At 44.2% G+C, this 18,003-nt stretch overlaps 2 protein-coding genes across 2 annotated transcripts; both read left to right on the top strand.

Moving 5' to 3' along the window:
- Window positions 1–8,111: 8,111 nt before the first annotated feature.
- zbtb11 (zinc finger and BTB domain containing 11) lies at window positions 8,112–15,738 on the top strand. Its single transcript, XM_029001871.1, has 10 exons — window positions 8,112–8,623; window positions 9,359–9,612; window positions 9,763–9,994; window positions 10,700–11,679; window positions 11,764–12,084; window positions 12,466–12,859; window positions 13,177–13,294; window positions 13,699–13,857; window positions 13,994–14,169; window positions 14,807–15,738. Exons 1-10 carry the CDS (start codon window positions 8,314–8,316, stop codon window positions 15,349–15,351), a joined length of 3,489 nt encoding a protein of 1,162 aa, XP_028857704.1. The 5' UTR covers window positions 8,112–8,313; the 3' UTR covers window positions 15,352–15,738.
- Window positions 15,739–16,095: 357 nt separating this feature from the next.
- smx5 lies at window positions 16,096–17,689 on the top strand. Its single transcript, XM_029001448.1, has 5 exons — window positions 16,096–16,155; window positions 16,532–16,599; window positions 16,995–17,025; window positions 17,112–17,171; window positions 17,253–17,689. The coding sequence occupies exons 1-5, from the start codon at window positions 16,153–16,155 to the stop codon at window positions 17,376–17,378; spliced, it is 288 nt and encodes a 95-aa protein (XP_028857281.1). The 5' UTR covers window positions 16,096–16,152; the 3' UTR covers window positions 17,379–17,689.
- The last annotated feature ends 314 nt before the right edge of the window (window positions 17,690–18,003 follow it).

Here is an 18,003-nt window from a genome sequence, read left to right as displayed (position 1 = left end):
AAGTCACTCTGGATAAGGGCGTCTGGTAAATGCTGTAAACGTAAATACGTGAAACCATTTGCTTAGGAAACTATTACTTATCAACTAGTAGGTTTGGGTCAGTGTTACTCAACAGTGATTATGCAGATTACTTTCACACAAACAGCCTTTTCATCTGTATTAGTCACTGTGATTTATTGTGGTGGGGGAATTGCTTTGTGCTATTTTGGGAAGAACGTTATACGTCTTGGGAACACAGCCCCGTAGCTTTAAGACGAGCCACCAGGTCACGGCTCTGTCTGTGCAGACGGCATCCTTTGACAAAGCAGCCATTATTTCTGCGGCAGTGGGCTTCCGCGACTTCATGGCTGATTAAGCCTAGTGGAATAAATCAGGGGATTTAATGCCAAACTCTTCCTAAATCAGTGGCTTGCCAAATCTCTCGGTTGTTCAGATAACCCGGTACTGAGCTGCCTACCAAACCGGAATGTACTGGAATGAACCTAATCAGCATCCTGCCTACCCCATTAAATTTTTAAAGAATAGTTTACATTTCTGGATGCTGAAAAAAAGCCCTGTGCAAATACCTTTATGGAAAAGACCACCAGTTATATCAGGGATGATGCAATTTACTTCAGAAGGCATTCAGAAAGGCTGTACTTTGCACTTTCTCCATTGTTTTATGAATTCTCTCTCACGAGAGTTCATGACTGATTGTGTAAGGGTTGGACTGAAGGGTGTCGGGGAACTAATCTTGAGCTCTGGCCAAAGTCCCAGGCTGAGAAGAAAGGAGGGAAAACACAAGTCCATGCTCACAACACCTGGCTACCCTGCCAGTGAATGTCACTAATGCCTCATTGCCATAGACAAACAGTTTCTTCTTCACGAATCCCTGGACAGGATGTTCTCCTACCAGTGCATAGAGATAAATGGGGATATTCTCAAGGAGCTTTACAACATAGCATGTTCACTAATTAAGAATAGTTTAAATTAAAACATTTACATTTACAGCATTTGTCAGACACCCTTATCCAGAGAGACTTACAATCAGTAGTTACAGGGACAGTCCCCCCCTGGATCAATTTAGCATTAAGTGTCTTGCTCGGTGTGTCTTGCGAGTGTGTTACCCACTAGGCTACTACCATCATTATAACCTGGAGGGTTCGCTTGGTCCTGAGATGTCTACTGCTGAGACTGTGTTTGTTTGCTGAAACCCTCCATGCACAAGGGAAACAGAATAGTGGATTTAAATAGTCCAGAATGAGGCAGAGCTGTCAACATCCCCTTAGTTTTTTTGTTTTTTTTTGTGATTGTCACATTTGATACACAGCAGCACAGCACACAGTGCACACAGTGAAATGTGTCCTCTGCATTTAACCATCACCCTGAGTGAGCAGTGGGCAGCCATGACAGGCATCCGGGGAGCAGTGTGGGGGGACGGTGCTTTGCTCAGTGGCACCTCAGTGGCACCTTGGCGGATCGGGATTCGAACCGACAACCTTCTGATTACGGGGCCGCTTCCTTAACCGCTAGGCCACCACTGCCCCCTATGAATACCGTCTATGAATACTTTTCAACGTCGCACTGGTGGCCTGAGTGCACCGTGTGCTGTGCTGCAGTGTTTCACAATGACAATCACTTCAGTTTTTCACTTTCTTTACAAAATTCAACCTTTACAAAATTACAGCCACTTTTAACCAGTCCCACAATGAGATTTCCTTTTACAGAAATTACAGATCTGACTGTCTCAGCTGCCACTCTCTGAACGATGCAAACAAAATGACCAAAGCTCATATTGCCATTTCTAGCCACTGCAGAACCATAGACAGACTAGTAGAACACATTTTAATGTTAATCTCACAAGGGGAAATGTTCATAATAGGTGACCCTTAATAATTACATTTCTGCAAAGGACCTGCTTGATCAGATACAAGCAGTCCCTTCTTGTTTGTAGCTATTTTTGATGTAAATTTAGAAGCCATGGATGCAGTGGCATTAGTAAACACCCCATGTGGTACATACTACATGTTCATGTACAGCAAAGTTTCACATGTGCACCATTTGAGTGGCACATGTTTGTGCGATTCATTGTCTTATCTCGCTCTTAAAAGCACCTTTTATGACAGTGTGTCAAGTTTAGAGTACATTAAAGGGACCACTTCATCTTGATATCAGCCATTGAAGTGGCCGGCACCTGCCACACTTTGAATTAGGAAGTTCTTCTTTTGTATGTCTTTGTGCTCATTATTTTCATTGTGGTCCCGTTCTGACTTACTTCCTTGACTTTTGTGTATGACCTTATTTATTTTGTTTTATTTCTGCTTTGTGGAGGGGGGACAGAACAACAGAGGAAGACGAGCAGGAGCAGTCTAACTAAAAAGAACTAGACAATTAGACATTACTGGCTGTGCAATAGGACTCATGATTAAGCAATTTAAACATGTAATGATTTTTGAGAGGTCCCCTATCATGGAGTCCTAACTATTATTTATACGAAGTCCGCTAGCCTCAGATCTGGAATTTGTCATCTTATGTCATCTTTTTCATGCTTTTTCCGCCCAGAGAATTTCCATCCCCTCCCATAAAACATTACCTCCACCGACCGGCATGGCTTCCAAACGTGCAAAGCACTGCAGTTGCTCAGTGATTGGATGTAAAAATTAGCACAAATTAATTTTTTTCAGTTCTGTCACTCGAGACTCTGAAGAACCAGTCTGTTGATTAAATTTTTTTCTGGAAAGATGCCGACACGACTTCCTTCCTTTGCGCCAAACATTGTGCCCCCTCAACTTCTATAGACCGCTCTCATCCTTGTCCCTCATTTTCTTCCTCATTTGCATTTAAAGTGACACACCCCAAAACACATCCTGGCATCCTGGGGAAATCTCATTGTGGGACTGGCTAAAACTGGATGCAATTCTGCACAAAGGCTGAATTTTGGAAAGAGATCCAGTATTAGGGGACCAACAAGACCGATATAAAAGTAAAAACTAATTTTCATGTCAGGTGATCTTTAATTATTACTATCTCCTCCACTATTTAATTTTTCTTAGTGTTTTTGTGTAGTTGCTGCTATTTTCAATATATTTTTATGTATTTTGTAATGATCATTTCCTTACTATACTCTATGCCAATGCACTTCTTCTAGAAACTAAATTTAAATGTACCTACTTAATGAACCTTTATTTCATTTGCACTAATTCTTCAGTCCAGTTTACAAGCGTGGTGTTCCACAGTGAGGGTATTCATGAGAGGAAGTTAGAAGAGTACTGCCTCATCTTCGTCTCAGCACTCATAAAGGCGCCTTAGCGGGAACTCAATCGCTTTTACCTTGTGAAGGACGGCGAACTCCAGTCTTAGCCATGCCTTCTGCACGGCTGCTGACCTTGCTGCCCCCGCCTTGTATGGAGCAACTTCCCTCCAGGGAAGTGAAAACTGATCGTCCCTTTGTGTCTCTCTCTCTCTCTCTCTCTCTGGGAGTAACAGAACTAGGTTGACCGGGTGTCTAAGGGCGGATCCTCGCGTGCGCTACAATGCGAAGTGAACCTGCAACACAATAGAGAGCTTTCCCGTTCATAAACACAAACGTAACACTTTCACCTCTATTGTGGTGTTCAGGCAGGGTGAACAATGAAGCCCTGGAGTGAACGTGCGCTCAGATTGGACTTCCTTACAGACATTATCGTGTAATGTTCGGAGTGTTGTCTGCCAGATTAGTCTGTGGGTTAGATTATAAATAGGCCCTCCAGCCATTCTCTGGCCTGAGACTGAGCCATGTGTAGGTCGTACCTTCTGGAAAGGTAGGCATCTAGACTTTGTTTGCTCTCTGTTTGTAAGCTCAGTTGTAGGACTGTGTGATGTATTGAAAGGTAGATTGTGTTCAAGCAGCATGATCAGGTGTTGTCGTCATTATCTTACTCAGGTGGTCAGTCAGTGATAGGTTCGGGTTCCCTGAGCTGTGAATTAGGGGGCGGGGCTTAGGGATTTATAGTGAAGGTGGAGTCAGATCAGTCTTCAGAGTGCTTCAAATCTATCATTGTATTCGTCTCTTATGTACCTCTCTCTACCATCTGACCTCTACAACTAATACAGAATGCAGCAGCACGACTGATCTTCAACCTTCCCAAATTCTCCCACACCACCCCTCTGCTACGCTCCCTCCACTGGCTCCCAGTAGCTGCAGAATACTGATGCTGGCCTACAAATCCAAACATGGAGTAGCACCATCCTACCTCACAGCCTTTATTACACCTCGCACTGCACCTCGTATACTCCGAGCCTCCAGTACTGCTCACCTGGTCCCTCCATCGCTAAAGGTAAAAGGAAGACACCTAGACTCTTCATCTAGACTCTTCTCTGTCAGCTCAGCTCAGTCACTGGCCCAAGACCTTCTTCTTTAGAGAATATTTAGATGAACTTATAACCTTCTTATTTTCTGACTTATGTATAGAAACTACAACAGAGTGAATAAAAAGATTGTATTCATACTTGGGGGTCCTAGTGAACCAGAATTGATCTCTTCATCGATGGTAACATGGAAGCACGTTGTAAGTCGCTCTGGATAAGGGTGTCTGCCAAATGCCTTAAATGTAAATGTAAATACCAGGGATCTCTATATCGCTGCAGAGAGGTGATTAGTCCATCTTGCTCCCCCTCTGTCCGCTAATCTTCCTTTGTTCTGGAAGCACTTAGTCCACTTTTTTGGTGAGGAAGTATAAAAATGTCACGCAGCTTCGGATGCTGCCCTGAATGTCATAAAAATAGCCCGTCAGTACAACACCTCTGTGTGAGATGCCATCCCGGTGACATTGGACTTTTCACCACATCTGACAGATTATGAATTTGCCTTCTCCTAGCCTGTGCTAGAATAAATCAGTGCAGAGGTTTAAGAACATCCATGTGAAATTTCATGAATTTGACGGTAGTGAAAGAAAGTGAAGTGGCTGGCCATTACCATCATTATATTTATTTATATGATATTTTCACGCCCTGCTCCAATTCAATGCTCAAACATTCCATACTATATGCAAACGAATGCAAGTTGTGCTGTGTTGTCTTGTTTGTAAGCTGTATTGTATTATTTTAACATTTTTTACATTACGTATTGTGTGTCTTCGGTGTGTTAACTTGATTCTGCTGCCTGCTTGTGCTCATGTGCTATACTTCAGTTTCAGCTTATCTTCTGTCTTTGTCTAAAACCCCACACGACAACATGAGATGTTGTGCAAAGCAAGGTGAGTATTCATCACAGTGCAAGTGTTTGTACTGTACGGGTGAGCCTAATTCTTTTTCTCATATGAAGCAAGAGATACGACCATTCCATGGTTATTCCAAACTGGGTGCCCGGTTCCATTCCAAAAACACTCAGCTGTGCTGGTGTCAAGAGATGAGGGCAGGACACAGACAGGAAGATGGAAGGAATGACACTGTGTGTATGAGAGGTGCTTTCTCAATCTTCTGAGTGTTTATACAGAGTACGTTCACACAACTTGCTTACACCAGCAGGCCTAGAGTTTACAGTAAACATGATATTTCCAGCAGGCTATGCATGGTTATAATGCAGCAGCTATTGAAATAAAAACAGCTTCCACCAGGACACGCTGACGCGACTGGAGGATCCCAAACTGCAGATTACACACAACCTACAAAACCCCATACTGTCATGCCTCACACTGTTCTGACAGCCAGAAGCCCTTGATCTAAAACCACAAGTGCATTGCATTCGACTGACCACTCTCACTTATAATTCTCTGAAAACAAAGTTTATGCGCATAATGCTTTACAAATACTCATCCATGGTGCAGAAAGGCTCACATCCCAGCAGTGTGCTCACTTATAGTGACATATCAAATCGGGCGCGGGATACCAATTGACAATTGCGATCGATAAATATTAATTATAGCCATGCATGAAAGCCTCTAAACTGCTCATAGCAATTCCTCTACATCTTAAGGGTAAACCCCTCAAATGACCTTCCAATTCCACATTTCACAACAGTCCAGAGTTGCTTTTTTTTTTTTTATTCATTAACTGAGCGTGTCACGCCCACACTTCATTAAACAGGAACAGGTGAAGGACATAGCTACATAGATTTTGTTGAACTCTTGAATCAGCTGCTATCACTCAGAAGACAAATATTAGAGAGCTCATATTCAATCATGGTGGTGATGGGTGGAGGTGAGAAATTCATGCTCCGTTTTCTAATAATTACCTTTCCCGTCTGGGTTGGCTTCCTCTCACTGTTCATCTGCCAGGATCCTATCAGACCTGTCAGTTAGATTTATACCAAGGGAATGACCTTCCTCCTGGCATATTACTGTAAATTATTCAAGATTCATGCGAGCTTTGGACAAATACAGGGAAATAGAAACCCATTTTAAAAAACAAGGAAGCTCTTCTGGATTAGTGGCATGCCCTCACCATCCTCATGGTGGAAGAGTGAAAGGAACTAAAGGTAAAGGGAAGATTTAGTAACAGTTGTTCGGGAGGATGGGGGATGGTTGCTGCCGCTCGACTAGTGTACAGTCACGACACAGTTTTCCCAGAGGAGTGTCAGACCTGGGCTTGAATACGTAATAGTGGTGCACAAAAGCTCTGGCGCCCTCTACTATTCCCACTGCTTTCTCTCCATCTACTCACTAAACACTTGCCCTCTCTCTCTCTCTCGCTCTCTCTCACACACACGCACGCATGCACATAGTGTCCCTTTGTATATCAGTTCTATTCTCAAGATAAAGATGAAGAAAACAAGCTACGGTGGTTCTGCACTGTCCTGGTAATGGTGAAAAAGAATATGAGTTTTATGGTAATTATTCTGGGGTTTTTTTGTGATTTTTTTTTTTTTTTAATCACTGTCATTTTGCATATATGTATGTATAATCACACTAATATGTGAGATGCACATTGACTGAAATCCTTTCACACACAATTATGTATAGCTGTATAGTTATAAATTATATCACCTTTCTAACAGATGCCAAATAAAGAGATGCACATTTTCCATCTATCACTAAACTTCTCTTTATTGGCTTGGAAATAGAACAAACAACAACACTGCATTCTAGAGCACTGGGCTTTATGTGTTTTAGTCATATGGGACACTCAAATATTTGTATCCTAAGTGTGTTTTTTTTATTATTTGTGGGGCGAATGTGTGCAGTTAATTTTGCGAAGAGATGAGGATACGCAGAGAGTGCTGTTACGATTGATGAATTTATCAACCCATAACAAGGAACATAGTGATGAGTCATTTCTGTTGCTCAGCAACCTCTCTCAGAGGCCTTAGTTATGCCTGTCAAACTGTGCAGACACCAGACATACACAAAACACGGCAAGCATCATAATCTTGTCTTAAATTATTTAATGTCCACCTGATCCCTGACCTCTGGTTATGTTACACCTAAAATCACATATCAATCTGCTACACTGTTATGCAGTGCTTGCTCTTTATACTAAACTGCAATTATAATCTTTAGCGTCATATGCAAATGAACTGGTCTGTTCATGATGGTACACTGTACTGGTTTTGCTAATGCAACCAGTTCTGTCTACTGTATTAACAAGAACTATATCCATGTGACCACAAGACCATTATTTCTGACACATTGTGTTACCAGGATGCAAGAGCTAAAAGCAATGTAGAAAATAGAATACCTATAATATTACACACTGACGCCATTACATCAAGATGACATGGAGCTGAACTGTGCTCAGCACGCCTGCACACGCTGTCAGACTTATGCATGCAATGGTACTGAACACATTAATAATATTTATTCTCATGGACACTGGCACGGTTCATTATTTGTCTACCTTCATCCATTAATACCAATAATCAATTTGAATCCATATTTGTGCCCTTTTATCTTAACTCTCATATCCCCATTGTGCATTTATAAGTAATTAGTTTATAATTAATATATATTTCATTCTAATGTCTATTATATTTGCGCTTTTTGAGCTTGAGAATATGAAGTGGCGATCCAAGCATCTGGTCTCTAATCTAAATTCCATCACACCATTTTCGTCATTCTGATTATTTGGAGAACACCGCCATCTAGAGCACGTCTGACAACACTGCCGGCCAAAGGGCCCAACGTCACTTCCGGCTGTGCAGCAGCCATTTTGTCTGTTCTTGCAAGTCTACCCCGCACGACCGAGAACTGCAGTTCCCACTTGGAAAACAAATCAGAGATTCGGCGGCTTCGCGTCCCCCGCGGTGCTCTATGGAAACGGACAACGGCTGAAATATTGTTCGTCGTTTTTTAGGTGCCAGAAAGCGCGCTCGACGTAGCCTTTAGTTTCGCGCTGCGCGGCTCCACTCACTCGGGCTAAATGTCCTGCGAGGAGAGCTATATAGCCATCCGGCGCTACCTGACCGACGAGAGGGAGCCCTACGCGCCCGGAACGCACGGCAACACCAAGCGGAAGATACGCAAGGCCGCCGCCTGCTACGTTGTGCGCAGCGGAGTTCTGTACTACCAGCGGCGCCAGAAGGGCCAGGATGAGTTCACCGAGCTGGAGGTGGTGCTGCAGGCCGAGCGGCGGAAGGAGCTTGTCGTGGAGGCGCACGTCGCCCCCGGGGGGGAGCACCTGAACCAGCACCAGACGTGGGAGGCGATTTCGCAGAAATACTGGTGGAGAGGTGAATACCGGGCCACGGGCGAGCCAGTCGCTGCCCCAAACGTGTCGCGAGTCGCCGGCGTGGCCAGCGTTAAGTGCCCGTCTCTGACGTCAGTCATGTCTGGTGCGGGGTCCTAAATGCCTCCGTAGGGCACTACGTAGGGTCTAAGCGTAATGTAATCCTGTCATGCCTTGCGCACTGCTTAGTGGGCTGTGTAGGAAATGAGCGCTTTTCTCGGACTGAATTGCTTTTAACGTCCGTAGTTTTTACTGTTGTTATCGCTTAGAAATGTCGACCGACACCATTCTCATTTTTATTAGTGACCGTAAATATAATTAGTTTTAAATATTGACATTTTGCTAACAGAATTTTGATCAGTCACCACATTTTTACACCACTTTATCTACACTAACAATATATAAAATCTTTGGTCTAACAATGTCATGTGAAGGGCAGCTCTTCACTAGTACAACATGCACAATCATACTGGAGTTTTCCAAAGATTTCGCTCAATTCATTGCGCTTTCTCATGTTAAAAAGTGCATACTGACAACTTCTATATATATTTATTTTAATTTGCTTCTATGACTGTATTTGTTGTTAATCTTGTGTTTCTTTTGTTTAGTGCTTAGCCTGTTTGACTAAAAATAGATAAATAATAATTTACTAAGTTAATGGAAATATGAGTGAATGCTGCAGTCTAGATTTTAAATAGAAATTAGACGTGTTTAATTACTCTTGGGTGTCTTTGGTCAGGCATCCTGAAAGAAGTGAAAGATTTCATCAGAGAGTGCAGTCTGTGCCAAGGCAGGCAAGATCGTGGGCGAGGCTTAGCAGAAGATGACACCGGTCCGGCATCATCTGGGCGACCAGGGAGACACAGGGCAGCTGCGACCTATTTCAGTGAAGAAGAGGATGTTGAGGATGAAGAAGATGATAAAGATGAGAACACTCCCATCTGTCGTAAATCCAGGAACTCTCGAGGAGCAGACAAACATAAACTAGTGGTGGTGAGTGTTGTGTTGGTCTGTTTTTCCCCCTCTGGCTTTATGCTCTTGCAATTTCATGGATCAGAAATAAACTGTTGATTTAATCTTGCATTTCGATGCATATTGAAAGAAAGACCTTCTGTCGTGGCTGAATGTTTCTCTGCCTGATAGGTGGACTCTAAGGGTGTCGTGAAACAGTTTTTGCCCAAACATGGGCAGACCATCCTTGACAAATTGAACCAGCAGCGCCTCAACAACCAGTTCTGTGACATCACCCTCCTGATTGAGGGGGAAGAGCATCGCGCCCACAAAGCTGTGCTTGCTGCCTGCAGTGACTACTTCTATGATCTGTTCATTGAGAAAGGAGCGGTATCCAGTCATGAAGCAGTTATTGATCTCTCAGGTAAGCTGGACAAAGTGCAAACTTGATCAGGCCGGCTTTCTGCAGGGATTTTATAATTACCGTAAATACCAGCAGTTCATTTTTAAAATAAGTTGTCCATAAATATGCCACACTTTTCAGCTGTGTTCCAGTTGAAACATAAGATATTAACAGAGCAAGATGTCATGGCTGTATTAGATAAAAATGGGAGCTTCTACTAAATACTGAGCAAAAGGTCTGAATACTTTGGACCGTGTGATATTTCAGTTTTTCTTGAACAATATTATCACAATATCACAAAAATGACAAAAATTCTGTGTTTTTCTGTCAATATGGCATGCTGTGTGTACATTAATGAGGGAAAATTTATTATTTTAGCAAATGGCTGCAATATAACAAAGTGTGAACAATTTAAAGGGGTCTGAATACTTTCCATACCTGCTATAGTTAGCCTATAAAACCCCATAATTTGGCCACATCAAACGTAGAGGCTTCTATGCTGGAATTTACTTTATTTCTGAAGCCCAGAAGATGAACTGTAATCTTTTTTTTTTTTTTTTTTTTTTAATGGAGCAGCCAGTGGGGATTTTTGATAATTATTGGTGTCCCTTGCAAAGATGCTTCTGTGGGTTAACACACAAATGTCTTCATGTTTTAGTAATCAATTACAGGTATAGGAAGTTGTTTTAACCACTTTCCTGAACCTTTTTCCCCCTCTCATGTTAGGCTTCAGTAAGGCCTGCGTCTTACCTCTGGTGGAGTTTGCCTACACCTCCCGCTTGACATTTAACTTCGGTGTGATGGCAGAGTTGGTCACGCTTGCTCGCCACCTGCTTATGGTCGAGGTGCTAGAAATTTGTGAGTCTGTCCACAGGCAGGTGGAGGAGCAGAAGCTCACGGTCTACCAGCGGGCTGACACGGTGCCCAGCCAGACTCTGTCCCAAGAGGCACCCGCAGAGCAACAGGAGGCTTACGCGGATGCAGTGCAGACCATTGGAGAGGCTCTGGTCACCCACGCCAGAGAGGATGGCACTATCCAGCCCCTGGCAGTCATTTCCCAACCTGGAGGTGATGGAGACTCTGAGACCATTGCTTTGGTGACCCAGGCTGGACAGGTGGAGGCAGGCGAGTCCCTGACTGTGGTGGCTCACAGCGCGCAGGCCAGCGAGGACGGCACCATGACTGTGATTACTCACAGCGGGCAGGCTGGATCGGGCGAGTCGCTGGCGGTGGTTCAGGCATGCTGGACCGTAGATGAGCCACAGGCGGGTGACGCTCCTGTCCCTGAGAGTGTGGAGCCTGGTGCTTTCCTCGTTAGTGTGGACCCAGGAACGACGGCTCCCAGCGAGGTTCCGCATGTGCCGGTAGAACAGAAGGGATCTGGACCTGTTTCTGATCCGGAACCTGAACCCCAACCCAGTTCAGCCCCTGGCCCTCCAAAGCGTAAGCGAGGTCGCCCGGCCAAAGTCAAACAGGAGGTGGTTCCTGTAGAAAAGGCCCCAGAGGAAGTGGTGCCAGAGCAGTCAGCCACCGCATTGGATGAAATTTCGCAAGAGGTGCAGCAGGGCGGCTCAGGCGATCGCTACAGGAGATGCCTGCGGCAGCGCTCTATGGGTGAAGGAAGCTATGTTCGCCTACACATGGGCTTAGAACATGAGGAAGAGGAACAAAATGCTCCCATGACTCCACGCTCGAGTGCGATGAAGGTAATTTTGTCATTACAAACTTTGCCTGTGCAACCATGTATTGTATGTAATGGGACATATATGCCCTTTTTTTTTAACTGACAGGCAGGCCAGAGTCTATCAAAGAGGGTCGTGCGCATGGCCCAACATGCCAAGAAGACGAAGGTGGATGAGCCTTCTCCCGTTGGGGAGGTGGCTGGTTCTGAAGAGGTGGAGCGGGCAGCAGAAGGAGCCGTGCGTGTAAATGACGGGGCGTTGTCCAGTGACCAGGAGGGTTTGGTGGAAAAGCCCCAGGGCCAGGCGGAGTCGGAGAGCGCGGTGGACGGAGAACATGCCTGCAACGAGTGTGGGATGGTGTTTCAGCGGCGCTACGCTCTCATCATGCACACACTGAAGCATGAGAAGGCGCGTGGCTTCAAGTGCAGCGTACGTATCAGATTGTATAGATTAATTGTTTGAGATCGCATTACTGCTGTTTGGAAAGAATTACACTTTCTACTTTGAAATTCGAATTTCTTAGTCACATATTTAAATGTTCAACTTTTGGATACCAGCATATTAGAAGTGTGTCAAAAAAAGGAGGTAACAAAGTTTAATGCTGATATCAAAATATCTAATAAATATCAAATTCTTTTCAGAATTCAATAGATCTTCATACTAAAGATGCCTAGTAATGTAATGCTTACAAAAATAGTTTTGATTGGTAAATCCATCCTTTTACTTTATTCAGCAAATAAATGCGGTGTCTTTGTGGATTTCATGGTGCTCTCTCTCTCTCTCTCTCTCTCTCTCTCTCTCTCCCTCCAGCTGTGCAATAAAGAGTTCCAGTATGCTACATCCCTGCGAGCCCACCTCACCCGCCACAAACACCAGAAGGCTCAGCGGGCCGCCATGGCCCGGCCGTCCGCAGAGGACGGCCATGATGGCAGCGGCAAGATGAAGGTCCGCGCCAAGAGGGAGTTCGTTTGCGACATCTGCGGCAAGACCCTGCCCAAGCTGTACTCCCTGCGCATCCACATGTTGAACCACACGGGGGTGCGGCCTCACGCCTGCCGCGTCTGCGGGAAGACCTTTGCTCACAAGCACAGCCTGAAGATGCACCGGGCGCTGCACGACGCTGCTAAACAGTTCCACTGCACGCTCTGCGACAAGAGCTTTGTCAGCAAACGCAGCCTGGAGGAGCACACCAGCGTTCACACAGGTCTGGAACGTTTTTGGAAACTTCCTTTTTATGGGTGGATGATAAAAGCAGTATAGACAGTACATTGAATACGAATTTTTCCCAGAGGCGTTGCGAGGTATAAAATGTATGTTTTCATCGTAGAGCTGTCTGCGGTCCATCGACTCGTTGTTTAACATTCTACTGTGTTTAACATTCTCCTGAGTTACAGGGAAAGACCCAACTCGGGGCTAATTCTGCGTTCAGTCGTGGACACCCGGTTCATAGGCGAGCATCTTACCCGCTGGGCTGCTCACACCGCTCAGCACTTCTCATGTTTAGTTCTGTTCCGTTTAAAGGGGAGTCTAAATACCTGTGCACCACCTGTGGGAAGTCCTTCCATAGAGCATCTGGCTTGAGCAAACATCTGAAGGCACACCAGCCCAAGCCGGAGGTGCGCGCATTCCAGTGTGCTTAGTGAGTACCACACAGGCATATTCATTCATGCATACAGCACATACAGCAGTGCTGTCAGCCAGTACTATGCTAGTCGCTCACTCAGGTCAACATCTCCATAACGCCTCAAAACGAACGCCCTCTGAACACCATATGTTTCGCCGGCGTTCCTTCATCAACGTTCATCAGGATTTCTGCGGAAATTGACACCAAGAAAATGTTGCATGTAACGTTTATTCGACGCCCATGTGGCCGCTCATGTTTGCCCCAAAAAATCTCGTTCATTACGCACTCGCCTGACACCAGGAAAAAAAAAATGCCTGGTTCAGACCTCCATGTGAACGTGGTCTTGCCGCATGCTCCGAGGACACTTACTGATGCTCGCATTACAATTTTGTGTTTTATGCCTCACTTTGTCGCCTCAGCTGTGATAAGAGTTTTTATGAAGCCAAAGATCTGCAGCAGCACATGAATAAGCACTTAGGACTGAAGCCCTTCCAGTGCCAGGTTTGTGGGAAATGCTACAGCTGGAAGAAGGACTGGTACTCCCACGTCAAGTCCCACACGATAGCTGAGCCGTTCAGGTGAGGGAAGGTCGGGTGTTCAAGACCCTAACGTGACCAAGTAGCATTGACGTAAAAGGTTTACATGAAGCAGAATTCTGCCCATGAAAAAGCTTCAGGACTCAGGATATGACTGTTTGTTTTTTGCTTTCCTCAGATGTAACATCTGTGGGAAGGAGTTCTTCGAGAAGGCCCTGTTCCGCAGGCACGTGAAGAAGGCCACGCATGGGAAGAAAGGGCGAGTGAAGCAGAACCTGGAGCGGGAGTGTGAGCACTGCGGCCGAAAGTTCACTCAGCTGAGAGAGTACCGTCGTCATGTAAACAACCACCAGGGTACGTCTCAGCATGCATTTACGGAAATTCTACATGTAAAAAAAATACGACATATTAGCATTCAGGGTTCCTACGCTCATTAAAAACCTGGAACAGTCATGGAAATTGAAAAGAGGATTTTGAAAAAAAGAGAATAGTTTTGGGGGGGGAAATAACATAAAGTTGTGGAAAAGTTGTTGAAATCTGATTGATACATGAATGTATAACGTGAAGTAAATATTTCCCGTAAGTCTGCGCAAGAAACATTTTTCCACGTTTACAACTGACTATCGCAGGTCTATAGGACTTTTGCTCGCTTTGCGTAGTGAACCACGTCACGTGGTGCGATGTGCGAGGTTCCCATATTCCAGCACCTCCACAGCCACATGTCTCCTTTTAAAAGTTCGAATGGAGCTTGTGTGAACTCTGATGTTATTTTAGTTTTTCAAGTAAAATAGACTTTTTGTGTGTGTCACATTTGCACAGAAATTTCAGAGAACATGGTCATGAAAATTTGCCATAGAGTCATTTGAAAAGTCATGGAAATTCTTTTGTGAACATGTGTAAGAACCCTGTTCATTAATACTAGCCAAGCTCCATAGTTTATGTAGTGAATAGATTATTATGAATAAATTTTTTCATGACTGTTTTTCTTTAGGGGTGAAGCCCTTTGAGTGCCTCACATGTGGCGTGGCGTGGGCTGACGCTCGTTCCCTGAAACGGCACGTACGCACACACACAGGCGAGCGTCCATATGTGTGCCCCGTGTGCCAGGAGGCTCACATTGATGCCCGCACGCTGCGAAAGCACATGACCAAGTTCCACAGTGACTACCTGCCCGGGAAGATCATGCTTGAAAAAGACACACTGCAGTTCCACAACCAAGGCACCCAAGTGGAGCACGCCGTCAGCATCCTGGCTCCTGACCTGCCGCCAGAGCTTCAGCCCGCCCAGGCGGCCTCTGGCGAGGAGACCGTGGAGACCGTGCTCATCACCGAAGAGACGGTGGAGACCATGGAAGCAGTGCAGGCTGTCACCGAGGGCGCTAATGTCACCACACTGTCAGACCAGAGCATCATGCAGGTGGTGAACTATGTGCTGGCGCAGCAAGCAGGTCTGCCCACTGCTGTCAAGATGGACAACTCGCCTGAAGTTCTTCAAACCATGGAAGTGGAGGTGGCACATGTAGCCGAGGTTGAGTAAACTATCAAGAGGGTCCCAACATCGAACTGTAAATATAAATGTAAAAAGAAAGTGGAGTATTTTTATTCTGAATGTACAGAAATAAGAAATTAAATTTCCAGGCTTCTTTACTTTGATCTGCTTGAGCAGGTGTGTATTGCTGTTGTATGTAGATGTGGCGCTTCAACGAAGGCACCAGTAAATCTTTCTTTTTTTTTTTTGGGACACATGGTAACTTTTCTATGCATCATAAATGTTCTTCCGAGCATACTGGTGTTTCCTCGAGCAGAGAGAAATTCTCTGCTGTGACACGAAAAAAAAGCAGACTTCTGTGGCTGGACCCCAATTCAGAAAATCACGTGTGTCTGTGTGTACCAATTACTAAATTAAAATGCCATGTTTGCAAAACATTTTGCAGCATCATCCTTTGTGTGCGTTGATAAAGCGAAACTTTTACCAATTCTAGTGTTACAGTGCTCATAAAGGCAAGTGTCACAACTTGATTTTGTTTCATTCATTTAACATTATCTTATGCAAACGTGATGGGACCCCTGTCACGGCTGCCCACTGCTCACCGAGGGTGATGGTTAAATGCAGAGGACACGTTTCGTTGTGTCACCGTGTGCTGCGCTGCAGTGTCTCACAAATTTTTTTACTTCATAAGTTCAAAGGACAGCAATGTACTAAATAACTGGACATGGGAACAGACTTGATTAAAAAAAAAAAAAACGTTCCAGGCGTCGCGTCGCGGTTTTATGACGTAGGCGGCCTTCTTCCGGGCAGGAAGCTGCGTGTTTTAGCCCCGCGAGGTAACGCTACAAAATGGTAGGAGGATTTTTCTCTTCACGCGTCCTAAAACGCCGAAAGCCGCAGAGCTCCGCACAATGCCGAGCTCACCGCGCCGCGTCCTGCCGCGTTTTGCTGTTTAATGCTAACTGCACATGAAGGCCCCCGTAAGCAGGGCCGGCACGTAAATATTTAGCTTCGCAGTAACTGCTGCAAAGAAATAAATATTTAGTGTATGTACCAGTTCCTGGTTATTAAACACACAGCTCTCCTGCTTTTTATCCTTAAAACTTGTTCTGTGCGAGCAACTTTAGTTTAATAGCAAACAATTTAAAGGCAAAAAATAAAAGTCCTGCGTCGGTTTCAATTAATGTTTAAATACGTGAATGGATTCAACTTTGCGTTCTGTCTGCAGCTGTTCTATTCTTTCTTCAAATCCCTGGTGGGAAAGGACGTAGTAGTTGAGCTGAAAAACGACTTAAGGTGAGTTCAGCCTTCACTGTCTGAAAAGAATGTGGTCAAGTCTGTAAACTTATATTTGTGTGTGTGTGTGTGTGTGTATGTATGTATATATATATATATATATATATATATATATATATATATATATATATACACACACACACACACACACACACACATGTATATGTATAGAGAGGGGCAGTGGTGGCCTAGCGGTTTAGGAAGCGGCCCTGTAATCGGAAGGTTGCCTGTTTGAATCCCGATCTGCCAAGGTGCCACTGAGCAGAGCACCGTCCCCACAATATATGTGTGTGTGTGTGTGTGTGTGTGTGTGTGTGTGTGTGTATATATATATATATATATCTCCCCAAAGTGTCAGTACAAGGCTGATTAGAATCACTTGTGTCCTGTTTCAGTATTTGTGGGACCCTTCACTCCGTTGACCAGGTGAGATGTAAACCTCTGCTTCTAGTCGCAGGTTTTTTTGTGCGTCTTGTTTCGCCTCTGTAACTCTGAGCGATTTGATTTTCTAGTATCTGAACATCAAGCTCACAGATATCAGTGTGACTGATCCTGAGAAATATCCACACATGGTAAGTCAGGAAGGATTGTCCCCCCCCCCCCCAAAAAAAAAACAAAAAAAACTATGTATTAAAATTGTGTTTATTTGGCAGTTGTCGGTGAAAAACTGTTTCATCCGTGGGTCAGTTGTGCGCTACGTCCAGCTGCCTGCAGATGAAGTGGACACTCAACTGCTGCAGGATGCAGCCCGCAAAGAAGCCATGCAGCAGAAACAGTGACGTCTGCTTTTGTGTTGTGTTCATTTTAGTTTATTCTTCCTGTGCTGTACATATTTAAAAATTCTCACCCCCCCCTCACATTTATGTTGGCTCATTTCATTTACTCAAGCCACCACACCTATTTTGAGCAAATACACAAACCATGTGTTCCACTCCAAGATCTAAACTTTATGGTGAATATGTGCCTTGGAGTGCTATTTTATGTATGTGGATGAGTTCATGCAAGTATAGTTTGTTTCATATAACAGTATTTGAACACACAACAATGTGCATGCATTTGATAAGCATCTTATTTTGAGGATAGTGTACAAACTGACTTTTTTTTTTTTTTTTTTTTGCCATTTTTTTTTAAATAATTTCCATGATTGATTGGTATTGTAAATGAAAGTTCCTTTGGTGAAATAAAAACAAGAACACACACTGTCAGATGTGCATATTCATTTTCATTTTTTAAGTAGTCTTTTTTTAATGTGATATGGATAGTGTGTTTATGTGTGAGTTGCACATTACATGTGCCTCAGAATTGAAGGAATTAATTTTCCTGACAAGGAATTCAAATGTTTGTTGAAATCAATTGTGCAAAGAAGAAAGTTTGATCATAATCAAAAACAGTGCTTTAACTGCG

Source organism: Denticeps clupeoides, chromosome 13, assembly GCF_900700375.1.
Source record: "Denticeps clupeoides chromosome 13, fDenClu1.1, whole genome shotgun sequence".
NCBI lineage: Eukaryota > Metazoa > Chordata > Actinopteri > Clupeiformes > Denticipitidae > Denticeps > Denticeps clupeoides.
This window is presented reverse-complemented; position numbering and strand designations above follow the sequence as displayed.

Coding starts and splice junctions, on each gene's coding strand:
- zbtb11 (XM_029001871.1), top strand. CDS start 8,314: ATGTCCTGCGAGGAGAGCTATATAGCCATCCGGCGCTACCTGACCGAC. Junction 12,860..13,176: donor GCACACCAGCGTTCACACAG/GTCTGGAACGTT, acceptor TTCCGTTTAAAG/GGGAGTCTAAATACCTGTGC. Junction 13,858..13,993: donor ACGATAGCTGAGCCGTTCAG/GTGAGGGAAGGT, acceptor TGCTTTCCTCAG/ATGTAACATCTGTGGGAAGG.
- smx5 (XM_029001448.1), top strand. Junction 16,600..16,994: donor GAGCTGAAAAACGACTTAAG/GTGAGTTCAGCC, acceptor GTCCTGTTTCAG/TATTTGTGGGACCCTTCACT. Junction 17,026..17,111: donor CCCTTCACTCCGTTGACCAG/GTGAGATGTAAA, acceptor TTGATTTTCTAG/TATCTGAACATCAAGCTCAC.